General features: G+C 49.6%; 1 protein-coding gene across 1 annotated transcript; it reads right to left on the bottom strand.

Moving 5' to 3' along the window:
• Positions 1–128: 128 nt before the first annotated feature.
• lrrk2 (leucine-rich repeat kinase 2) lies at positions 129–23,144 on the bottom strand. The gene is made up of 52 exons (XM_040162690.2): positions 22,630–23,144; positions 21,498–21,583; positions 20,659–20,768; positions 19,246–19,334; positions 18,557–18,694; positions 18,021–18,155; positions 17,678–17,809; positions 17,442–17,561; positions 16,757–16,917; positions 16,578–16,651; positions 16,310–16,416; positions 15,859–15,988; positions 15,648–15,772; positions 15,348–15,475; positions 14,681–14,825; positions 14,455–14,594; positions 14,234–14,362; positions 13,189–13,359; positions 12,845–13,109; positions 12,590–12,763; positions 11,818–11,933; positions 11,321–11,393; positions 11,000–11,169; positions 10,672–10,922; positions 10,424–10,572; positions 10,010–10,103; positions 9,742–9,928; positions 9,480–9,661; positions 9,149–9,372; positions 8,895–9,022; positions 8,246–8,464; positions 7,971–8,172; positions 7,786–7,874; positions 7,338–7,525; positions 7,082–7,236; positions 6,837–6,983; positions 6,571–6,762; positions 6,302–6,448; positions 6,054–6,166; positions 5,779–5,969; positions 5,378–5,538; positions 4,891–5,061; positions 4,517–4,617; positions 4,220–4,420; positions 3,865–4,058; positions 3,456–3,528; positions 3,164–3,354; positions 2,900–3,052; positions 2,506–2,732; positions 1,662–1,730; positions 1,444–1,577; positions 129–1,034 (listed from the first exon to the last, which is right to left on the bottom strand). Exons 1-51 carry the CDS (start codon positions 22,763–22,765, stop codon positions 1,459–1,461), a joined length of 7,572 nt encoding a protein of 2,523 aa, XP_040018624.2. The 5' UTR covers positions 22,766–23,144; the 3' UTR covers positions 129–1,034; positions 1,444–1,458.
• Between the last annotated feature and the right edge of the window lie 253 nt (positions 23,145–23,397).

The raw sequence follows: 23,397 nt of genomic DNA, 5'->3' as shown, positions 1-23,397 counted from the left end.
TTTATGAGTGCAGGCCCCTAATACATACACAAAACTATGTGAAAATGGTTATAATGTATATAACACAAGTGTAATATAACATAAAATATTCAACCGCCAACACAAAATGTATAGAAATTCACAGAAAGAACAGAAGCAGAAAATCTATTTATAAAATCCACAAATCAAACACCAAAAATCTTTCTCCTTCTGTGTTCATTTACATTAACAGAGAGCATCACAGTACATCAGTCATTTCTCGACCCATCAAACATCAACTTTCAGAACAATCATTTGATAAAAGAGTGAAAGAGCTCCCAGGTGAACACACACAGACGTGACAATAAATAATCAAATAAACACTTTTAGAGGCTTCTTTCCTTTGGCTTTTCTTCCATGTTTTTCCTTTTTAAAACCATACTGCAGGTAAACAGTCTCTTCATTAGAGAAGGAGGTCTTGAACATCTCTGCTGATGGCGACGCAAATCAGACTGTGTCCCTTTTAGAAAAAGCAGCCATCCAAAAACATCCATCCATCCGTCCGTAGACGGGGTGCACCCTGAACTGGTCGCCAGCCAATCGCAGGGCTACACAGAGACACACAATCATTCACACATCTACGGGCAATTTAGAGTCCCCAATTAACCTGATCCCCAGAGCATGTCTTTGGACTGTGGCAGGAAGCAGGAGAACCCGGAGAGAACCCACGCAGACACGGGGAGAACATGCAGACTCCACACAGAAAGGCCTCTGGACGGAGTCGAACCCAGGACCTTCTTGCTGTGAGGCGACAGCGCTAACCACTACGCCACCGTGCCGCCCTTACGTCTAGTCAAACACGGCAAAATATTTCATTAATCGTCAACTAGAGATTTTTTTTTTACATCCATTTCTTAATAAATCCATTGCAATGTGCCGCCCACCCCTTCATTGGTTTTTGGTCAGTGCACTGATAAAGTAAGAGTGGCTGCAAGAAAATGAGGTAAAACATGGCCTTCAATGTGCACTGCTGACACATCATTCCACCGGGCGTCGATCCCTTTTCCACAAATGTTCTGCAGGAAATATTAAGAACCAGTTGTTACTGCTAGCACCACAATTTGTTAAAGTTAGGCAATATGGCTTAAAATATTTCAAAGTGAAATATTACGGACATCTGGAGGTTTTGATATTGACCTCATTGAGCCCAAAACATTAAAGTCACTATGAGGAACTATAATTGTATATTGATTTTGGCGGCCCCTGTGGACAGGAGCGGTAGTGTCCCAGAGCACCGATAATGACATTTTACTCCAAATCCAACTCAGTGGCACTAACGATGAAAACATTAAGAAAACATATAGAAGTAGCCTATTCTCACTGATGGTCTTGATTGTTTAAGAAGGTCAAATACAGGCGTCGGAATTAAAAAGATTGAGACTGTTTCATAGACAGTTTTACTTTAAATAAAATAAAAGCACCTACGTGTGGGACTCAGTCCTAATGCAGCTGCTCCCTCATTCTGGCTGCTATCTGCTCTCTTTTCTCACAGTGTTTGTTCAAGTCTTTGACCTCCATGGGCAGAGAGCTGTTCCACACCATCAGGACTGACTCCTTGTCTGCAGGACAACAAATAAAAACAGCACACTGTAAACACCCGGCACAGACGCAGTGCGACACAAACAACGAACCGGCGGACTCACCAAACTGATCGGCGTCTTGTGGGACCTTTCTGCCCAAAACCAGCACCACGTTCTTCCAGTTTAGTGTATCTAGCCATGGAAAAAAATATATATTTCCAATAAACATACTCATGCGCACACGCACACCACGACAACACGTGTGACGGCACACTGGTGTCACATTAATTACAATATCAAATACACAAATACATAAATTATTAAAGGAGACACGACATGCTTATTCCATGGTCCATTTTGTATTTTGGGATTCTACTACAACGTATTGGCATGACTTAATGTCTAAAACATTACTCCCGTGACTGCTTGAATACATATGTATTTTAAAATTGAGTTTTAAATGCTCAGATTTAGCTGTAGAAGTTAAAAAAGGAGTAGAAGGAAAATCATCGAGCTGCATGGTCACAGCGGCGGCCATTTTTATGTGTGCCATCATTATCCAGCTCATCTTTTGTCACAAGTGTAGCATCTAATTATCGAGAATTTAAGTGAGCCAGCCGGCCTCTTAGTGGGCAGCTGCCCAGTTTGCTATCTAACCCCACCGTGACGTAATGCTACACTGATCACGGGAAATGCACACACCACGTCACTCTTTTCTACTCTTTGGTTCTAGCATTTGCAACAGAAATACTAGGCAACAGCTACAGAGTTCTGTACTGGAACTGGAACGCATCTTTAATGGTTAAAACTGAAAAAATAGTAAACTTCTTGTGAAGTCACGGCTGTGTAGAAATCCTGGCGGCTCTTAAAGGGACACATTGCTTGTATTTTTTTTACTTTAAACACATGAAAATAGAACTTTTCTAGAAATACGGGACGTTTAAACAAAAACAGACAAGGCAGCCACCTATGAGCGCGGAGGCCATGCAGCGGGTGGAGTCGCAGCAGGGGCCGATGACCTGCAGCACCTGGTGCTTGGAGAGTTCCAGCAGCAGCAGGTGGCCCCCTCTGGTTCCCACCCACAGAGCTGCAGCGCTCTGCACCAGCAGGGCCTTCACCTGGGCCCAGGAGGGGGCCGCCTCGCCGGCCAGCTCCGCCTCACTGGCCCTCCTGCTCCTGACGGCGGAGTCGTGTCTGCAGGGAGAGGAGGACAAAGCTGCAGTCACAAACACCTGCACCCCACCCCCCTCCAAAAAAAATCAACAATTCAAAGTCAATAAAGTGACTTCTCTGTTTGTGCAAAGTCCAAATTAAACCCAGCAGCAAAGCTATAATAAATGCACATGGTTGCGCGTTTGTACCTGATGATCTGAGCGCAGTCGACGCGGTCCACCATCCTCTCGCCCCTCTTATCCCAAACCTCGACACTCGTGGTGCCGGCTTTGCTCAGGTAGACGTATTTATCCACGACCAGTCGAGACACGCACGCCTCTCCCCCCAGCGGCCGCTGCTGCCTGAACAACGGAAAGACACGAAGACGCAATGACTCGCCGTCCCTGAGCCTGATTCCCGTCCTACCCCTCCCTCCATGCTCAGATGAGAAGGCGCGCCCCTCCGGGACTCACTGCAGGACGAGGTTGGGTCTGGTGTCGATGCTCCTGCCCACCTCGTAGTCGGCGGTGAAGGCGAGGATCTTGGTGCCGCAGCCGGCCCACACGGACCTGCCGTCCAGCGGGTGAGACGACTGGCCCAGGCACACGAGGGGCGTGTTGATGTTTCCCACAGTGAGCGATTTCACCGGCTGCCCGTTCTCTTGCTAGAAGGAAGGTAGGGGCCGGGAGGGGGGGGCAGAAGAGAATCAGACGCAGTAGACACACAGTGAGGACACAGGATCTTTTATGATGTTTATGATGATACCTTGAGAACAGAGTCCTCGTAAACGGTGAGAATTCCGTCGGCCGTCCCGACAAGCAAGTAATTCTTCCTCTGACTGAAAATACATGGAAGACTTTGTGGATTCATCATGAATATCTTCAGTGAAAAAGTAGTCTGGCCCCAGTCGTGACTATCGTAATTCACATGTTTCTGTACAGAAGTATCGATTAATCAAAGAGATCATACACACAAACTGTTATGAATCCACATGCAATATCGTTGTGCAATAAGATATTTACTTCATTTTCAGGAAATTACTCTCTGACTCAAATGCTGCTCTAATGAGATGACATATCCTCTCATCATTACATCAACGGCAGTAATAAAGAATAAACCTACAGACAAAGCAACATGTATATATTTAAAACAATATATATATATATATACTTACGCGCGTCGAGGGTGCACGTGGAAGTACAGCGAGGTGACGGCGTCCGTGGCGCTCTGCAGGCGGTGCCAAGCCGACGGGTCCCGAGTGCTGATGACCACCAGGGAGCCGGACTGCGTGCCGGCTACCAGCCAATCGCACGCTTCGCTGGGGATTTGGACGGTCACAAGACACAAGACGGGGCTGCTCTCTACTTCCTGCAGGGGGGGGGAGAGAGACGCCGCGTCAGACAGGAGGTACGAGAGGAGGAAAGGCGAGATATTTAGACAATATCCGTTGTCTACTTAAAGAAACAAGTGCACGTTTGATAAGCCACATTATACACGTCATATTCTTCCATTCTGTTCCTTTTAAACACCTGCGTGGTGACGCCGCTGCCGTCCAGGTGGACAGCCGTGATGGAGCCCAGCCTCCGGGCGCTGCTGCCTCCACCCACCCAGGCGCGGTGGCTGTTCAGGGGGTCGGCGCTTACCGCCAGGCACTCTGCATTGATCACCCGGGGAACCACCAGCTCCCTCATGAGGCACAACATCTGCCCTGAGTTCAGCCTGTCGAACACCTGCACACATCACGGGACCAGCTGTGGGTTAAACAGGCTCCCTTTGGGGGTTTCGCTGATGGCACCAATACTCGGGACGGGGGCCCGGGGCCTCACCTGAGCAGAGGTGGGTCGACCCTGAGGGCTGTCCCTCAAACAGTCCTTCATCAGCGCCTGGAAGCCGGGCCAAGGGGAGCAGCCGTAGTGTTTCACTGGGTCTGTGTTCAGGGCGGGCCGGTTTATACACTCATTTAATGAATATAAATATATACACCAGATGACAAAGTGACGCACGTCGTTAATGTGATTACGTTTTACGTATTTCTAGGATGGTTTTATTATCATCATTAACACTCTTTTCTATGTCTCATCGTGTGAAGATAAAAACTATGGTCTCAGGATGAATTGAATCCTAAACCCTTCAGCTTAATCTATGCGTTTTGTGGCTGCAAGCCCGTCCTTAAAACGTATTCTTAGTTCCACTCTTTCACCTGGAAGTTTACCCTGCACCGCCACCTCGTCGAACTCGCTGGGGAACTTCATGCCGTCGGAGATTCGCTGGCCACAGGTCAGCAGGTCGTAGAGCAGCAGGCCGAAGGAGAACACGTCGGCCTGCTGGTTGTAGATGGCGTTGCCGCGGGCGACCTCCGGCGCTCGGAAACCTGATACGCAGGTATACATTTACAAACGGATGGCATTTACAAACGGAGAGCTAACCGTCCCGCTCAGGCGCCTTGTGATAATCATAAACACAAAAAAAAGGGACGACACCCCACGATATGTTTTATCCCGATACAATTCTTAAGGAACAGCTATGAGCAATATCCTTATGGCATATTTTAGAATTGACTACCCTTTTTACTACAAATAGTGCAGGTTTGAGGTTACAGATACTTTATGTCAAATAAATAATAAATACTATTTTAAAAAAAATAAATGAATGGACTGAAATACGGGTGTTTGAAGGAGGCGTCTCACCCGGCGTGCCCTCCGAGCTCCGCACTCCCATGCTGCAGCAGTACTGGGCGATGCCGTAGTCCGTGATCTTGGCGATGAGCTCTGAGTCGGTCTTCAGGTTGAAGAGGAGGACGTTGTGGGGCTTCAGATCCCGGTAGATGATCATGGCCGAGTGAAGGTACCTGTATAGAAGTGAAGTGGTCATTGTGTGCTTTAGGAAAAGTGAAGAAAAACTCAACAAGTCTGCAAGCAAACAATGATAAGTTACTCATTTATAACCCCGTTGTGACGCATTATTTATGTTTAGATTGTTAGACAATCAATATTGTATTGCTTTATATTCATGCTGCAAACCTCAGTGCATGACAAAAACACGGCATTGGCAATCTCTCGGACTCATCGTGGCGGGCGGGACGCGGTACCTGAGTCCGTCGGACACCTGCAGGGCGATTCTGTGCTGCAGCTTCCTGTTGAGGCCACCGCGCTCGCGCTCAAACAGGGCGTCCAGCGAGCCGCTGAGAGCCAGCTCCATCACCAGCACCTGAGGAGACGAGCCGGCCGCCAGCAGGCCGACCAGGCTGGGGTGACGGAGGCGCCCCAGCACCGCCAGCTCCTGGGACAGACGGGAGGACGACAGGAAGTGAGCTGCTGAGCGCGCGTTGGACCGCGGTGGTGTCTTCGAAGCGGCCCTCGTTACCTGTCGGAGGAGTCTGTGGATGTAGAGCTCAGACGCGTGCTTGTTGAAGATTTTTACGGCCACTTCTTCATTTTTGTAGATGCTTCGATAGACCGTCCCGAAGCCGCCGTCCCCTGTGAAAGGGAAACGGATTCATGCCTTTAGTTCAACCTCAGACAGGCATCGAGGAAAACAATTATTTATTTGTTTAATTTCTGACAACGGCAAGCAACAAGAGAGGAAACAATGTGGAAAGAGACGAGGTGTACCCAGTCGGTTCTCTTTGGACATGTCCATGTGAAGCTCCTCGCTGTCCAGCATTGTTCCTGCAGGCTGGTCACTCAGCACCAAGTCGGGCGCGATCTGAGAGATGGGAAGGGTGCAGCGGGGGTCCTCCGGGTTCACCAGCAGACAATCTAGGATGGATAACAAAACCATCCACAGGACAGATTTTAGCGAAGCGAATTCCAGCCATAAAACCATAGCTTCTTCCTTCCACCAAAGAGGAAATAAGGTTGCTATTTTATAGTTTACAAACCGTTATCAAAACAGCTGAAAAGGTCCTCCAGCAGAATCCTGCTCCACTCTTGCCCGTCCTCGAAGCTGTAGAGCGCCCACTTCTTCAGCAGAGGCTCGCCGCTGCCGTGTACGTCGGTGTTCAGCAGGCCGGGAAACCACTCCTCCAGCAGGGAGTCGATGTGATCCACCACCTGACCCAGCAGCACCCGGCCTGCGGGAAGAACCCCGGCGGTTAACTCGGACACGGCCGACAGATACGACTTTTTCCTTTCGAAACCAAAGCACCTTTGCGCGACGAGGGCACAGTGATCCTGACGAAGCAGGACGGGCTCTCCTCCCCTGAATTGGCCTCCACCAGACAGTAGGCCTCCGGGGACCAGCTCAGGTACACGCCCCTCCTCCAGTAGATCCGGTTGGGTCGCACCGCTTTTCCTGGATGACGCACAGCCAGATAATTCACTTTTTTGAACAACTCCTGCGTCCATTTTTAAGCATTTGCACCAGCACTGTAGTACGAGTACTCAGCTCACCTCTTCCACAGAGCAGGTAAGAAGAGACCTCCAGCAGGCGGCTGATCTGGCGGGACCAGTAGTCCATGGGAAAATAGGGCATCTCGTACAGACGCACGATCACCTCGGAGTTCTCGCAGTGAGGCAGCTCGATCACCGGTCTGTGTTTGGACAAACTGGGCAAAGGAGGAGACTAGTTTGGGGCGTGGAAATATGGTGACATACGAATTGATTCGGCCTCTATGCAAACACAACCTGCTCTTAGAACAGAACGTACCTGCCGGGCACCAGCAGCTGGTCCTCGCCGAAGGGCAGCGCGATCTGAAACTTCTCCAGCAGCTTGAAGAACTGCGTCAGGTGGCTCTTGGGGAAACATTGGGTCTCAGACAGAGACTTTTCCACCACTGAGCGCTGGACAACTCCTTTAGGATGCTCCCAGGGGGCGCAGTTCTTTAGAATGAGTTTCTACACAGAGAGAACGGACAGCAGCTGCGATTTTACACCCGACCCCTCTGGTTGCAAAAAGGAGTCACATTGTGTAAAAAAAACAAAAAAAACTGTCTCTTGTTGATTCATTAGCTTAAGTAAATCCATTTAGAGTGAGATAGAACGTGAAGCAGTGTCTGTAACACACATGGTCTGGCCGTGCACGGTGTAGATTGATCACACCAGGCTCCCGTAGATGTGACAATAACTTGGCCGGAGAGAAAGAAGAGTGGAGCTACCTGGGAGATGATGTTGCACAGCCACTGTGGGTCGATGAAGTACAGCTCCTGGAGCTGGAGTGCAGGATCATCAAAGTGCAATAAAACCCCTTCAGCAAGAGGAAAAGATGAAATTACAATCTTGGTCTTAAGGTGCTGATGAGAGCGGAGCCATGCGTTGAATTGGGAAAAGCCGAATGACTCACCGGCTTCACTCAGGAAGTGGACGGCGTGGGGAAGCTCCGCCTCCTCCAGCTGCAGCTGACTTTCCTGGATGAGCTGCAGCAGCTCCCGGTGCCTGAGGACGGGGAACTCCGGGGGAACCTTGCCCCTCTCCTGCAGAACCCGGCGCTCCAGCTCCACGTAGCTGTCAGGGACCAGCTGGCCCATAACGGGCTGGCCCTGGATCTGTGGAAGCGGGAGGAGATGGAGGAGGTTGGGGGCCGAGCGGGAGCTAGACAAAACTCGTGAGTCCTTTTACCTTGAAGCCGGTGACCTCCCTGGCGATGGCCTTGCGCAGCTTGGCGATGGCGTCCGAGTCCTCGCAGGCAGAGACCATGTGGTAGTCCCTGATGGCGGGGAAGCCCTGGTGCCTCAGCAGCTCCTCCCTGATCTTGGTCACGCAGGCCTGAAGCTGCAGCTCGTCGCTCACGTCCGTGTGGGTTCCCACCAGGATGACCGGAGACAGAGGGGCGACAGCCTGGAGGAGAGAGAGGGGAGGTGGTGGTTACAAATGTCCATTTATTTCACTTTGTGTCTTAAAAACCACGTGAATTAAGTCGGTCAGTGAAGGGAAACGGTCTAAAAGGTCAATTGTAGATATAAAATGTCTCTTTAAAGTTACAAGTACTACAAGTACCTGATTGCTAAAGTTGATTATTGTGTAATTTGATCAAGTGATCCACTGCAGGATCCAACCTCACAGACGCACCCTCAGTGATTCTACTAAGAATTTAGTTGTTTCTCATTTTGAAATAGTTTCTTGGAAAGTTTTTTTACTCCCAATATTAAATCAGAATCTTGTTTTTTAAAAGCTACACCTGCCTACAAATCATCTTCTCCCAAAAAGAAATTGGATATCTACCCCCAAGTCTCCTCTTTGTGTTCTATCCACTAGGTTGTCGACTCACTTTGATGTTGAAGAGCCAGGGCTTCAGGGCGTCCACCTCGCTGGCTCCTCTGCTCAGATCGTACACCACGAGGTACAGAGCCCTGGACGTCAGGAAGTGAGGGTGAGAGCCGCTGAACTCCTCCCCCCCTGTGTGGGACAAGGAGAGGACTTTGGATACAGTTCACACAGACAGACTCATCTACTGTGAGGTACTTTTAGCTGCTTACGGAGCATCTTCACTAGTAAACGACTCCAGCATCCACGGTGAATTACCTGAGAAGTCCCAGACGTTCAGCACCATCCTCTTCTTGTCCCGCTCCCTGACGCTCCAGTCGCGGACGTCGATGCCCGCGGCGGCCATCTTGGAGTTGACCCGGGAGCGCTTCAGCTTCATCAGCTGCTGGATCAGGGCGGTCTTCCCGCTGCCGGGGTTCCCCACCACGATGAGCTTCATGCGGTAGTACGGCACCGCCTTCTTCAGTCGCTGCTGGAAGAACCTGGGAGGGTGTGGGGGGGGGGGGGTTACTATGTGCTTCACCTGTCCCTCTACATAATCCAGGAACCGAGCAATCACAAAGCCTGGATATGGGTTTTGAAAGGAGACCTGACGATGTCTTTGGTCTTGCCGCCGATGAGCTTGAGGTCCAGCTGGAGTCGTAGGCCGTCCAGCGGGAGGTCCCACAGTCTGCTCAGCTTCCCCATCTCATCGGGGAAGGAGCGCAGGTTAGCGTTACGGCTCACGTCCAGCGAGGTGATTCCTTCCAGCAGGCCGATCCGCTGGGGGATCTGAGCCGAAACAACACACCGTGGTGGTCCACGCCGCCGTGCACTGTGATTCTGAGAAGGTCTGAGAGAGCACTCCTTACCTGAGTGAGCTCGTTGTCGCTCAGGTGGAGCTTCTCCAGCCCGGTCCACTTGTGGATCGGCCCGCTCAGATCCAGAACTTTGATGGCGTTGTGGCTGAACATCAGCTCGCGGAGGTTGCCGGACGCCCAGAGTCCCGGGCCGGGCAGAGCAGCGATGCGGTTGGTTCTCATGTCCACCGAGCGCAAGCTGGACACGTGGAAGAAGAGGGACGTGTGAAGTGTGTGGCTGATCCACACTGAGACCATTCCAAACAGGGATCCAACTCACTTGGGAAGTTCAAGTATGGCCTGGGGAACATCTGCGAAGCGGTTGTCGGCCAGTTTCAGCGTTATGATCTTCGTGGGGAGATGTGACAGAGAACCTGGAGGGGACAGTGAAGAAGGTTTCTATGTCTCTACATCACAAAACAACGCTCAAGAACTCAAGACTGTGCGGATGATTCAGAAGAACAGTCAAATGTTCCTGTAGTTCCTGCAGTAAATTGAATTAAAGTTGAACCCGGTTGATTCTAATGTGTTTTTCCCCTCTTTAAACTATCCCTAAACGTTTACATCTGCTTGTTCCCTCCACATAAAAGTAATCTCATTATATGCTGGAGTGATTTATAGATGACACAGATCAACAAGATCAAGTTGTAGACACATTTGTTTTTAAATGTGACAACAAGTCGATGGTTCTCACAGATTCTGTTCGCGGAGGCGCTGAGCGTCTCCAGCTTGGGGCAGCCGCTCAGGAAGTCAGGAGAAATGTTCTCCACGCCGTTCTTGCTCACGTCGAGCAGCCTGATCTCCGGCAGACACAGAGGCGCAACGAGCTCGGTCAAACTGTTCCTGAAAGGAGGGAGCGGAGAAACAACGCCTCAATGTCCTGCAGTCAGACACACACGTTTGTCATCGCCATAAAAGCGCCCGGAAGCCGCGGCGGCTCACCCTTCCATGGACAGCTCCTCCAGTCGAGCCGCGGCACGGCCCAGATCCCGAGGGAACGCTGTGATTTGGTTGTGGGACAGGTTGAGCTGCCGCAGCGACGGGCAGCTGACGGCGGGGTCAAAGGTCAGCAGGGGACCCACGCAGTTGCGAGAGACGTTGAGCGTGCTCAGTGAGAGCAGGGTCAGCAGCTCCGCCGGCAGCGACCGCAGCTGGTTGCCCTGCAGGTCCAGTCGGGTCAGACTCCTCAAGCTCTGCAGAACAAAAAAGATAAAAGCGCTTCAGCGTACGATTGACTTTTCGACGAATCTGTGACTCTGCGCCGCGCTACCTGGCAGAGAGCGGGGGGGAAATCCAGCAGACCGTTGTGGCTCAGGTCCAGGCGGAGAAGATGCCCCAGCTGCTGCTGGACCAAGCCGTCGTCCATCAGACAGGACAGAGAGGCCAGCTCGTTCCCAGACAGGTCCAGCAGGACGATCCTCTCGGCCTCTTTGACCGGAGCTTGGTTGAATAAAGGAAAAAGGGAAGTGGGTTGAATCAAGCGGCAGCGTGTATCACGGGAGCTACAGAGAAACTCTATTCGGTCACTAATCCACATTTGAAGGTCGTCATTCCCGCAGCTGGGTTTGACAGAACGAGGTCAGACTGAAACCTTTTTGACTCGAGCCGGTCCTTCCATATCTCCTCTGAGCGAGATCAGTGTGATCATTCTCAGCCTGACCGGTCTGGAAGGACAACAAACAAACAAGAGTGAGAAATACACCATTCTAGTCTATTACAAAGAGGGGGCAGCAAGAAGAAGTGCTTGTACAAGTCCACACGTTTCCTACATTACAGTATTCAGTCTAATGGAAGCTGAAGTTACAAATAGATTAATAATCGTGATGATATGGTCCGATTTGGCTCTGCAGTTTGAATTATAAAGTCCTTAATTTGATCACACGGCCTAAAAACGTCCCCATTCATTTACAATAAGCTAATGTTTTCAATATAATTGAATATTTTTCCTCATTCGTCAGCAGTTGACTGAATTCTCCGACTGACATCGATCAAAATGATGATGAATGACGAAGATAAGAATGCAAAAAAGGAACCTACATGAGATCCAGTGTCCCGACTACTCGACACATGACGGAGAAGTTCTCCTACCTCAGCACTGGCGTGTCTGCGCCGTCCCCGCTTCATGGTGAAGGACCCCCCCTTCACCTCCTCCGCCGAACCACTGCGGGGGCTTGGAGACAGAACGGCCGACAGCGAGTCACTTTCTACAAAGTGGGAGAGCAGGACGTCATCAGCATCAGCTCATATTTTTAACATTCACATTCATAGTTTGAGGTTTCCTGCTTGCTTCCTGGTTACTGCTCCCTGGTGTTGTAATTATCCTTTGTAATGTACAGGAAAATGGAGGTACGTTCATTTCATTTATTCTTCATTTCTCCCGTCTTGTTATACAAAAGGCAGCCTCTGATAAACCCACAGATTTAAATCACATTTAGGTTTTTCATTAAACAAATTACAATATAAATATAGTCAGTGTAGCCTGAAAGCAACAGTCGGTCGATTTCTAGTAGTTACTGTTATTAATCCTTTAATGAAACATGCCCGACATCTACTGTTAAATCGGGATAGATGTCGGACATTTGAAACATCATCACACGAGTAGGAACAGACAGAGACTGATCCCAGGTCAGAAACATCTGAATCAATGTGCAGCCTTGAAGAGTGAAGGAGTGAAGTCACCCCGGATGACACGATGTCGACCGCAGCGTGTCGGGCCAGGCGTGAACTCTGGCCTCTCCTCATGAGAATGGATCGTTTATCTGAACTTCAGAGGTTCAAATCTAATAAACATTCACCGCCTGTGTACTTGGAGCGTATCAATTGCAGTAAAAATGACTTCTCTAACATCTCTGCTTCTTACCATCGCTCTCCATGTCCTCTTTGTAGAACAAACTGTCCTCCAAGCTGCAGTCGTCGCTCTCGTCGGAAATGTAGCCGGAAGTCAGATAGGGCTCGCCCGGAGATCGGGGGGGACCGTTGACGCTCTTGGACCTCCGCAGCGACTGAATATACCTCGCCAGACTCACGCCTTTACCTGCGAGCGAGAGAGCGCAGCGGTGATGGGGGAGGGGCTACGAGCTCCCGTGAGATTAAACAGCGTGAGCTCCGTCCTCACTCTTGTTGTGACGGAGACTGCAGGCCCGGCCCCGTTCCTCCAGCAGCGGGCTGAGCCAGGCGGCGTCTAGGCGGCCCAGCCTGAAGCCCCCCAGGCAGAGGGCGCCGTTGTGGAGGTCCAGGCCCAGGCGGCCCAGCAGCTGGATGACCGTGGGTCCCTCGCCGCGCTTCACGCTCACAGCCAGAGCCCTGCGGAGGTGCTGCTCTTGGGCACCTCGGGCGAGAAGGAGCTCCACCAGTTCCTGGGGGCCGCCGCGCTCGCACACCTGCCAGGGGTGAAATGTCATTGAATCCATCCGTCGGTGGGGCTGAGGATGACGCCAAAACGGCTTGGTGACCTCTGACCTGGTAGATGAGCGACTCTGCTTTGGTCTTCCCGTTGACGTCGGCGCCCAGCTCGATCAGACACTCGGCCAGCGCGGCGTCCCCGTCCTCGCAGGCCTTCTCCAGCATGCCGTAGTGCAGCTGCGCGTCGCACCACATCTTCGAAAGGGCCAGGCACACCGACTTATGCAGCTAGACAAAGGGAGGGGGAGGGGGGAATTAAACGAGATCCTGCACAAAGTGGTTTATCGAGTTAAGGGTTACACTTTGCAGTCTTATTCAAGCATGTCCAGTATTTGTTCTGTCCTGTATGTCCCTCTGTGCGTGTGGTACAGGAAAGCCAGTGTGTGACCGAGGACGGAACACCTCGTACTTCTGCTTATGTCATTTTAACGACAGCGGGAGAAACTGAAGGACAACAAATCTGAGAGAACTATTACTTAAATATAGCGGTTAGAAAAAAGGTTGATTCTGTATCAGTCGGCCTCTATATGGTAAATGGACTGTACTTGTATAGCGCTTTTCTAGTCTTCTGACCACTCAAAGCGCTTTAACACTACATGACATCATTCACCCATTCACACCCATTCATACCCTGATGACAGGAGAACCACACACAGTGACACCTGCCCACCAGTGACTAACATTCACACACTGTTGTCGCAGCTACAGGAGCAATGTTGGGTTAAGTGTCTTGCCCAAGGACACATAGACATGCGGGTTAGCAGAGCCTGGGATCGAACCGACAACCCTCTGATTGGAGGACGACCGTGCTCCCCACTCACCCACAGTCGCTCACCCTATATGCACCCGAGAAACCTCCAGATTCAAATGTCTGGGGATTTGTCAATGTAAAGCTCCGTCTACAACAGTGATGGAAATGGAAACAGAAATTGCAAAGAATTGGTACAAATGACAAGCGCCCTGGTCAATCCTCAACATCAACGTGAGTCGACGTGAGAGAAGCACGTCTTCCTTTTGCTTTTTGGAAGGCTTCAATCATTTGATTGGGGACTCGAACTGGGTTTTCGAGCACGTTGTGGTCGCGTCTGTCCGTCTCACTCACAGCGTAGTTGCTCTGGTCAGGTCTCTCCACTCTGAGCTGCTGGAAGATCAGTCGGTCGAAGTCTTCCCTCTGCAGCTCAGCGGCTGCTCCTGAGCAGGCGTCCAGCATTCTCAGAGCCACCTGAAAACACTGCGGGATCGAACGTCACAGTGACGTTACAGTACCCACAAAGCACACAACGCTCAGACAAACGGCAGCGACGGGCATGTAACACAGGTCACCTTCAGGAGCATCTCTGGGTCGTCGCTGAACTGGAGGAGGGAGGCGACCACGACGGAGGCCAGCACGGGAACGATCATCCTCGACAGCTTCTTCTTGGACACGAGGTGGGTGAGCAGCGTGAAGCCCCAGTAGTGGATCTCTGGAGGGAGTTAGGGAACAATTTAGCAGGAAGTCACACACGCTCACAGGATTCTCTTACTCGCCGAGGCGGCCGTTCACGGTCACCTCGTTCCTGCGGGAACATCTGCAGCGTGTGCAGCACCGTGTCGATGGCGCCCTGCTGGCAGAGCAGGTCCACAGCGCCGGAGCAGTCGGCCAGAGCGGACAGAACCTTCAGACCGGACTTCTGAATGATGGCGCTGCTGATGAACTGCAGGCGCACACAGGCACACATTAGTGTGAGATGTGGCTGATGCAGCATCAGTGTTTGAGCGTGTGCATGGCAACCAAAGCAAAAAACCTCAGTGAAAGAAACAATAGGCATGCTTCAACATTTTGATTTGAACTTATTCAACGCATCCTCTAAAAACAGCGGAAACATGTCTATTGATTCAGTGGGTCAACACGCAAATTCTTTTTGGAAAATGTAATTACACCCTTTACGATGTTCTGGGTGAAAGAAAAGCTTCCGTATCATTTCTGAAATGAATGGAAGAACTTTGTTTTTACTGCTGCTGCAAAACAAAATCCCATCGGGGGGTTTTAAGCTTGCTGGGTGATTTTGTTGTGATGTTTGTGACCTTTAAAGAAATTATATCAGCAGACTATTTTAAAAAGCCTTCAATGAAGAATTAGATTTAGCACATTTACACCCAGAAAGCCCTCATGAGGCAAAACAAGTAATAATCAAAGGGATATATTTTTTGGGAGGGGGGGGGGGGTCAGTCAGTACCCTGTTGAGAACCTCCAGGTAGACCGTGTGAGCTCCCTCCACCACACATTGGGTCTTTAGCACCTTCAGCGAGACGTCGGCCATGTCGGGGTCCGCCACCGAGAGGCTGTGCTCCCTCAGACTCCTGTCTGGGAATTAAGACATAAATACAACACCACGGCAACGGGTGAACACAGCCGCTCTGTTGTCAGTTATGTGATCTAATGACATCCGAGAAACGGAGCAGGAACTTTCAGAACACAGAGACTGGAACTGAACACCTGTTGAATCCAAAATGAACACTTGTCACCTATCTGGTACCTGGGCAGAGGAAGACCAGGCTGGCCTGCAGAGCCTCCAGCTGAACCTCCGGCTGGAAGTTGTGGACTTTCATGGTGCTGAGGATCTGACTCATGGCCATGTTCAACTCATCCAGACTAGCGGTCCTACAGTGCCGTGGAGACACCTTTCAGAAAACAAGTCGTATACACAAACACGGATGATCGCTTTCCTTCTGTCTCAGAACGCCCACCTTCCCTGAAAGAGCAGGTTGAGCAGCCTGCAAGCATTGATGGACACTTTGGCTGAGGTGGTGTGTCTCTTCATCATCTCCACCAGGTTGACGTGGAGGCCGCTGGAGAGTAGCAGGGAACGCATCTCACCTACAGACACATTGGAAGAGCCAACAGAAAGAAATCTGTTACTACCAATACTACCCTAAAGTTCTAGACAATCGGTGTGTGTTCAAGTCCCCTGTAGCTCAAAGGCAGGATGCGAAAGAAATACCAGGATGTTCCACCACGTCTGGTTTCCGGCGATTGTGACGCACATTCCTGATATCTTATGTGACCTTTGACCACCCAACTCTAAATCTAGTCTGAGCTTGGCTGCAAAATCTGAAGACACTCACTCAAGGTATTAACAAGATAACGGCTCACTAGAATGGGTGGAACAGGAAATATCAGCAGCGTTTGAGGCCTCACCGTTGTGTGCGAGGAGTGTGGCGATGGCACTGGTCGCGGCGTGAAACACACTGGGAGAGGAGGAGTGGAGTAGCATGGCCACCATCAGCTGTCTGTGGACAGGAGTCCTGGAAACCACAAATAGGACGTCATCAGTCACACATCAGCAGATCTATACACACACGTTCCTAGAATATCTCATGAGCTTTCCAGCAAACCCTCCTAATAGAGTTCGCCAACTCTTTTGGGGGGGGGGGGGGTTTCAACTCTGGTTGCACTCAGCGTGTACCTCTGGTCCCCCTCCGAGTGGTTCACTGCGGCTCCGTGCAGCGACAGGTTGTGGATGGCCCAGCTCGCGGCTTCCTGAGGCGGCAGGGGGAGGGGATATACACAGATCAGAATCATCCCACCTGTCCCTCTCCGAGGGCCAAAAAAAATGTAGAAAACAAAAAGCGGGCGGCGACCGACCTGAACGTCCGCCTCGGCGGGGTGGAGCTCCAGCGCCGTGCAGCAGGCCTCCATCCAGCCCAGGCTCAGGTCCTCCACCTCCTCCCGGCCCCGGTTCTCCTCCTGCTCGCCCTCCTCAAGACCCTGCTGGGCCACCACTTTGCTCTGCACGATGGTCGCCGCTGAAAGGACGGAGGCACAAAGTCTGCAAACTAAGAACACATCTCTCCGGACGATACCTTGAATTGGTACCACTTCAGCAGCTTCAAATCGGCACATAAATGGTGTTTCTACTATGGTTGTTTCGGGTTTGTGGACTCGTGCTTGAATGCACTTATAAGTTGCTTTGGATGAAAAAAGGTAATGACTCGCCACAGCTTTTTGAACGAGCAGACAACTCGTTCTTCTTAAACCCACCGACAACAGACAGAGACTTTCTTTCTCCTCGGGCATATTGTGACTCTACTGATTCATTAACTGGACCGCGCTAGTCAACTGGTGTCGCTAGTAGATCATTTCAGTTTCACTTCTGTCAAAGCCAATGACGACCTGGTGTTTTCTAAGTTTAACCGGGTCACACATTCAGGATAGAAATCAAGTCTTTCCGGTTAGAGGCTAATCTATTTACGCGTGGATGAGCTCCTATGAGCTTAAATCACACCCAACGGTGTGAAAGCTGTTTAAATAAACGCGCGTGTTTCCTCACTCAGGTCGGCCAAACAGGAGAGGGCGGCGGCCTGCAGCCTGGCATTGTCCGGGAATGTCCGGCAGGCTCTCAGCGCGACCCTCTGCACGCCGTTCATCACCAGGATGTTGTAGTAGCTCTCTGGAAAGGAGACACAAAAACAAGCGCACTCCGCAATTACACCCAAAAAAGTATGTCGCTGAAGGTTAAATATTAATACGTCTACATTCTGTAAGAAGTTGATCCTCGGAGCTGACCTGACGTAAACCTCCGGAGCAGACAGCAGGCCGTCTCCTGTAGCTCCTCCCCCTCAGGGAAGGTGTCCATGGCGGTGATGACCACGCTGTAGAACCGAGCTCCTCCCGACATCAACATCTCCACGTTGCTGCCTGATGGGAAAAATCAGCACGATCTTCTCAAAACAGCTCCTCCGTAAGAAGCACCATCACCACGCGGCGAGGTGTGGGTGAGTGTGAACGCATGTGTCACAACGGGTAAAATGAGAACCGGCGTCCTTGTGTAGAAAAAAAAAAAGAAAGAGAGGATAATCTGTTCATGTATCGTGGGAGGGGGGGGTCGGGGGGGGGTCTGAGGTATTACCAGGACGGGCCAGCGGCAGCATCACCCTCATGGCCTGCAGCAGCAGCTCGGGGTTGTCGGGGAACCTCTGCAGGGCCACCAGCACCGCGACGTGATCCTGGTTCTCCACGAACTCCACCAGGTGGTCATCACTGACTGGGAACGCAAGAAAAAAAAGCACACAAACATTTCTGCAACCACATTCTGCGGGGACTCGCACCGCAACGCCTCTGATTGGCTAGCGCGCTTTGCTTTCTTCTTAAATCTTTTAGGTAGCAGAAGGTCCACAGAAAAAGGATTTGGTCACTTCTTCTTGATATTTGTGCTTCTTTGATAATTAAAATACGCATAAATGGTCAAATTGTTTTTCTGTTTGCTTTAATTGTCTTTATTGTTGTTATCTCTTTAGTAGTTTTTTATGCTGTAGCCTCCAGACCGACATATCACTGTAAAAAGACACACACGGATCAAAGATGTGTCATCAAGTTGTAGCGGTTACCCTCCACACACACACACACACACACACACACAGGGTTGTGGTGCCTGTGTGTTCTCACCTCTCTCCAACAGGACCTGCAGGGCTCCACAGCCCTGGAGCTGCACCTCCTCCGTGGCAGGAAAAGTCTTCATGGCCTCCAGCACCAGGCTGAACACATCCTCCTCCTCCTCCTCCAGCAACAGCAGAGGAATCAGGTCTATGCGGTTGTGATGAAGAGAAGTACAAAATAAGTCTGAAGCCTTAATGGGAATGAGGAGTTTGTGAAAAATGGATGAAATGTAAAACTATCAGCAAACATTTAGCTTCATAATTTGTCATTTTAAGTAGTGATTATCTTTTGGCATTTGCAGACACATTTTTCGGCATCATGTGAATTTCTTTCCCTAAAAATAAAAAGGCCTCGGTGAGAGTGTCACAGGTGAGTCGAGGCCTGTCTGAGTTTATCCTCTGGCTTTTCCAGGAGCTCCACACCCCACAAAGCATTGTAAAACATTATAACAAATACGCATAACCTTTAGGAAAAGGAAATTAAATGTTGCTCCAGGCTGCAAGGAAAATAACACATTGACTGCAGTTCTTCTGATGATTAACCGACTCGTTTTACTTTTTAGATTCCTTCCACCTAAAAGGGGCTTTTTTGTGAATCATTTAGTTTCCTTTCATACTGATCTGCTGACATCAATCTTTAAACATCCCTTCCAGCGCGAGTGCGCCGACGACCTTTGAGCCGAGCTTTACGAGTTGTACCTGACCGGAGCAGCAGGGCCAGAGCTCGGAGTCCCACCACGGTGACTCGGCAGTCTGCGCAGTGATGACGCAGCGCCTTCAAGATCTGCCTGGGAAACACACAGAGACGATCCGGAGGGCCTTTAAAATCATTTCACGGTCTGCACGCTCAAGCCTAAACACCGAATGTTTTAAACTAAATGCTGCGTGGAAGCTTTTTGCATCTATTTTTTATTTGATTTTTTCTTATGAGCAGTAAGAACACACAGCTTGGTGGAATACAAATATTGAGTTCTACAAAAGGGAACTGAAAAGCCCACTTGGGGGGGGGGGGCTAATACGTGATGCCAGGACTTGAGTACACAACAATAAACAGGATCTGAAACCTGAAAGTGATATTGTATGATTTCAATCTGGAACTTGTAAGAATACGTGTTCAAGAATTGGAGCCTGGTCGGGGTTATCAAAAATTCAGCCGAACAACTTCTCTCGTTCTGGGAGATTTATTTGTCAGATCACAGGTCAAGTATCAGCGCTGCATTTGCAAAGGCAGGAGCAGTTCAGGCAGCACACAGTCCAGAAGAACAACTAACTAACATCAGCAAGAACATCATGTTTTATAAACCTCGAAAGACAGAGAAGGAAAGATTTCTATTGGCCCTAAACTGGCGTAGAGGAGGACCTTCCACCTCCTGCATCTAAAGATCCGGTCACATCCAATGTCCAAACTCCTGACTTAACGTAAACATCAGTGAACAGAGTGTGTATGTTGAATAGTGTTGGTGTGTTTCTAAACCCCCCTTTGGCTGGAAAATCTACTAGTTGACCCGCAGACCTTGCATTCCTCAGCCAGGACAGAAACTGACTCCCCATCCTGTCAGACTCGTGTCTGCCTGCTCGGCACATCCTGCTTCCACCCTTACCTGACTCTTAAATCAAGACAAGACAGCGACTAAGCCAACTAAGCCCATCAAATGAACTTTTGATTATCAAACTTCTGAAAGTCAAAATCTATTCACTTCAAAGAAAACTGATGTAGATGTAGAGGTGAGGCGGCTAAAACTAAAGTTTAATTAAAGTTTTCTCTGGGGGTGATCATTTCCCAACTGGCCTGATGCATGAACTGTGAGAGTAACAAATATGTGTGAAAACATTCCTGACTACTTTTACCGGCATGTTACCTCAAAAAGAGACACCTTTGAGAAATCAAGTCTTATTTAAATCCATGAAACTCAACTAACAACACTATGCTTATGATTAATGTGCCCGTCAATATGAAATGTGATCGGGATGTTGTTCTCGTTTTGTGGTAGCACGGCCTTTGAGCTAAATGCTAACAACAGGATGCTCACAATGCTAGCATGCTAATGTTCAGCATGTCGCCATCTGAAGTTAAGGCGCACAAACTTTGGGCCATCGGCCGGCTTCACTTACTGGTGCACTCCCAGTACCTCCCAGTCCTTGGCTGCCTGCAGGGGCCTGGTCAGCTGGTCCAGCGTGTGGGGGCATATTTCAATCAGCCGACAAAGCAACGACCAGCCCACCTGGAACAGAGAAGACCATCAAAAGATCAACAGCACAGAAACGAGGACGCATGAAGGACCAAATAGGGGGACTTCAGCTCAGGGGGGAAGAGTGCTTTCACTTTCTGCACCTGAGGACCTGAACGAAAACTACTTTGACTGCATGGTGGATTAGCCCATAGCAATCGGGTGTTTTCTCCATCTCCAAAGTCAAACTTCTCAACACCAACAGGCTTTAAATGATTCACACTATCGGGCCTGATGTGTCACACATGTGCCTACGGCTCGAAAAAAAAAGGAGAAACCAGGTTCCTGCTGTTTTCAAAAGATTATTTCCAGGGACATTTTCAGCGGTCGTCTATGACGGACAGAGATCACGTGTCCCTTTTATGATCTCCGAAAGGGATTTACACATTAAAATAACCTCTCCCCCCGGCGCTTGGAATTTCTGAAAACCTGATTCTGTTTCATTCATCAGGCAGCAATTCGTCACGGCCGACTGACTCGCAGTGTTGACTTTCGGGTTTGTGTCGCGCTGCTATCACACTTGTGATAAGCCGCCGTCACGCAACGCTGTAAACATGCCGGATTGGGCCGGAGCAACGCCAGCGGCTAAGGTGAGCAGCGGACGCCGCTGCTTGAAGTCTGTTTCCTACAAGATGGCCCAATAACAAAACTGCTGATGCAGGGAAAAAACGGCAAGGAGAAACACAAGCAGACGAATGGGATGTCCCGGGGGTCTCGGGGTACCTGCTGGACTCCTCTGCTGCCGATGTAGGACGACAGCACCACCGCGAGGGGGCCGTGGACGTCTTTGTCCTCAAACAGCTCGGCAGCTGCGACAGATATTCAAAGAGAAAACTGTGAAGAATCCGCTTTGAGTGAACTAATTTCCATTTTTAGACTGAACTGAACTCAGTGTGATCATCTGGTATTGATCACAGTCAGTGGAGATGAAGAGGAACACAATGTGAAAACACTTGTTGTCTAAAACCACAAGACATTCCATTTATTTTGACACCAGACAGAATAAAAACAGCCAATTGAGGGGCTGAAACGGGAATATTTTGAGTTATTTTTACTGTATTTTTTTCTTTTACTATATATATATATATAGCTAAATAAAAGTAAATTTCTACTGCAGCAACTTGGAAAAGTACGCATAAAAGTGGTACCAACTTCATATTAAAAACCAGATGATGCTCTGTTGGATTAAATAAACTCAACAGGGCATCGGCCCCCTGCAGTGTGCGTCACACCTTCACCTGTAAGCTATTCACCAGCAGCACGGGTCCTAAGTGAGGCCTTTGGAGGATGCAGTTAGTGGACAAAGAAGTCTCACAATCTGTTTAGAAGAACCCTAAACTGACAAGCAAAACTTAGGACCAAACTCTGAAGCTGTGGTGGAAGTACTTTGTTGAGGTACTTGTGCTTCACGGAGTATTTCTGTGGCTTTTTGTTCCTACTCCACCACTTTTAGGGAACTACTGCTGTACTTTCGTCCCCATTCACGTCCCAGTTACCTTACTGAACAATATTTCACAATAAAAGCGTATGTACAACTTGAACTTGACACTGCTACATATGAAGCAGCTCAGATAAGCGCAACCTCCACCTGCAAAAACACGAGTGATACTCGTTAACGTCATGTTAATTCATTACTTCAAGTAGCATTCCTTTTCAAATATTGCCTAAATGCAGTAAAGGACGTGTACTTCTTCCACCACTGCCTATGTGAAAGAAACAATTAAAAAAACTCAAATCATATAATGTGACATATTTAATAGCTCATCTCTTGGAGTGTTTTCCCACTGTGTTGTTACTACTACTTAACTTTACCTAAAGTTAAATATATTTTTTAGGTTTTTTTTTGTTGCCCTACCGTTGTCGGTGTGCGCGAGGAAAAGCAGATCCTGGAGGATCTGGATCAGCGTGCAGAGCTGTCGGTCCTCCTGCGGGATCTTCAGCCTCACCAGGAGCTTCTTCAACCTCTCCTCCAGCTCCTCTCCGGTAACCATAGTCACTGTCCTTACGTCACGTCGCCAAATACCAGCGATGTCGGTCACGTCATTGTTCTTTTATCAGCTCCGGTCGGGCTCCCGGGTCGCTGTCCCGAGCGGACGAGAGTGACGACGTGACGGAGTTCCGCTTCACCCCGTCCTAGAACTACTTTCCCCCCGAAGTGTTCCTCTTTGTGGGCTTTGTATTGTGCCTGCGGTCATAGTTCCTCCTAAGACACCCCCCACCCCCCCTCGATAAAGAAAGGAGAAGGAAAAAATCAAACTCCCCGAATGTGAGAGAGGAAACTGAGAAAGGGGGTGGTGGTGTTGGTGGAGAAGTGACTCTGGGTAAATCCCCGCCTCGTTTTGTTTGCTCGTTAAAACACTCAACTTGCATTGGCTGTGATTGACAGGCACAGTTTTAAAGGGGCCCTCCCACTCGGTGGGCGGTGTCACATTTACCGCGCAGGGATTCGTGCTGCGTTAAAGAAATCCACGTTTGAACGTTTGTTTGTGAATCGGCAAATGTACGCAGCCCGTGTGGCTTATATCAAAACTGCGTACAGTGAATTGGGATTTTTATCCACATTCGGCCTAAATGACTTCACACGAAACTATGATTAAACAAATCTACGAGTAAAAATAAAGAA

This window comes from Gasterosteus aculeatus, chromosome X, assembly GCF_964276395.1.
Source record: "Gasterosteus aculeatus chromosome X, fGasAcu3.hap1.1, whole genome shotgun sequence".
NCBI classification, from domain to species: Eukaryota; Metazoa; Chordata; class Actinopteri; order Perciformes; family Gasterosteidae; genus Gasterosteus; species Gasterosteus aculeatus.
Note: the sequence above shows the minus strand (reverse complement) of the source record. Positions and strands in the feature narration are given on the sequence as shown.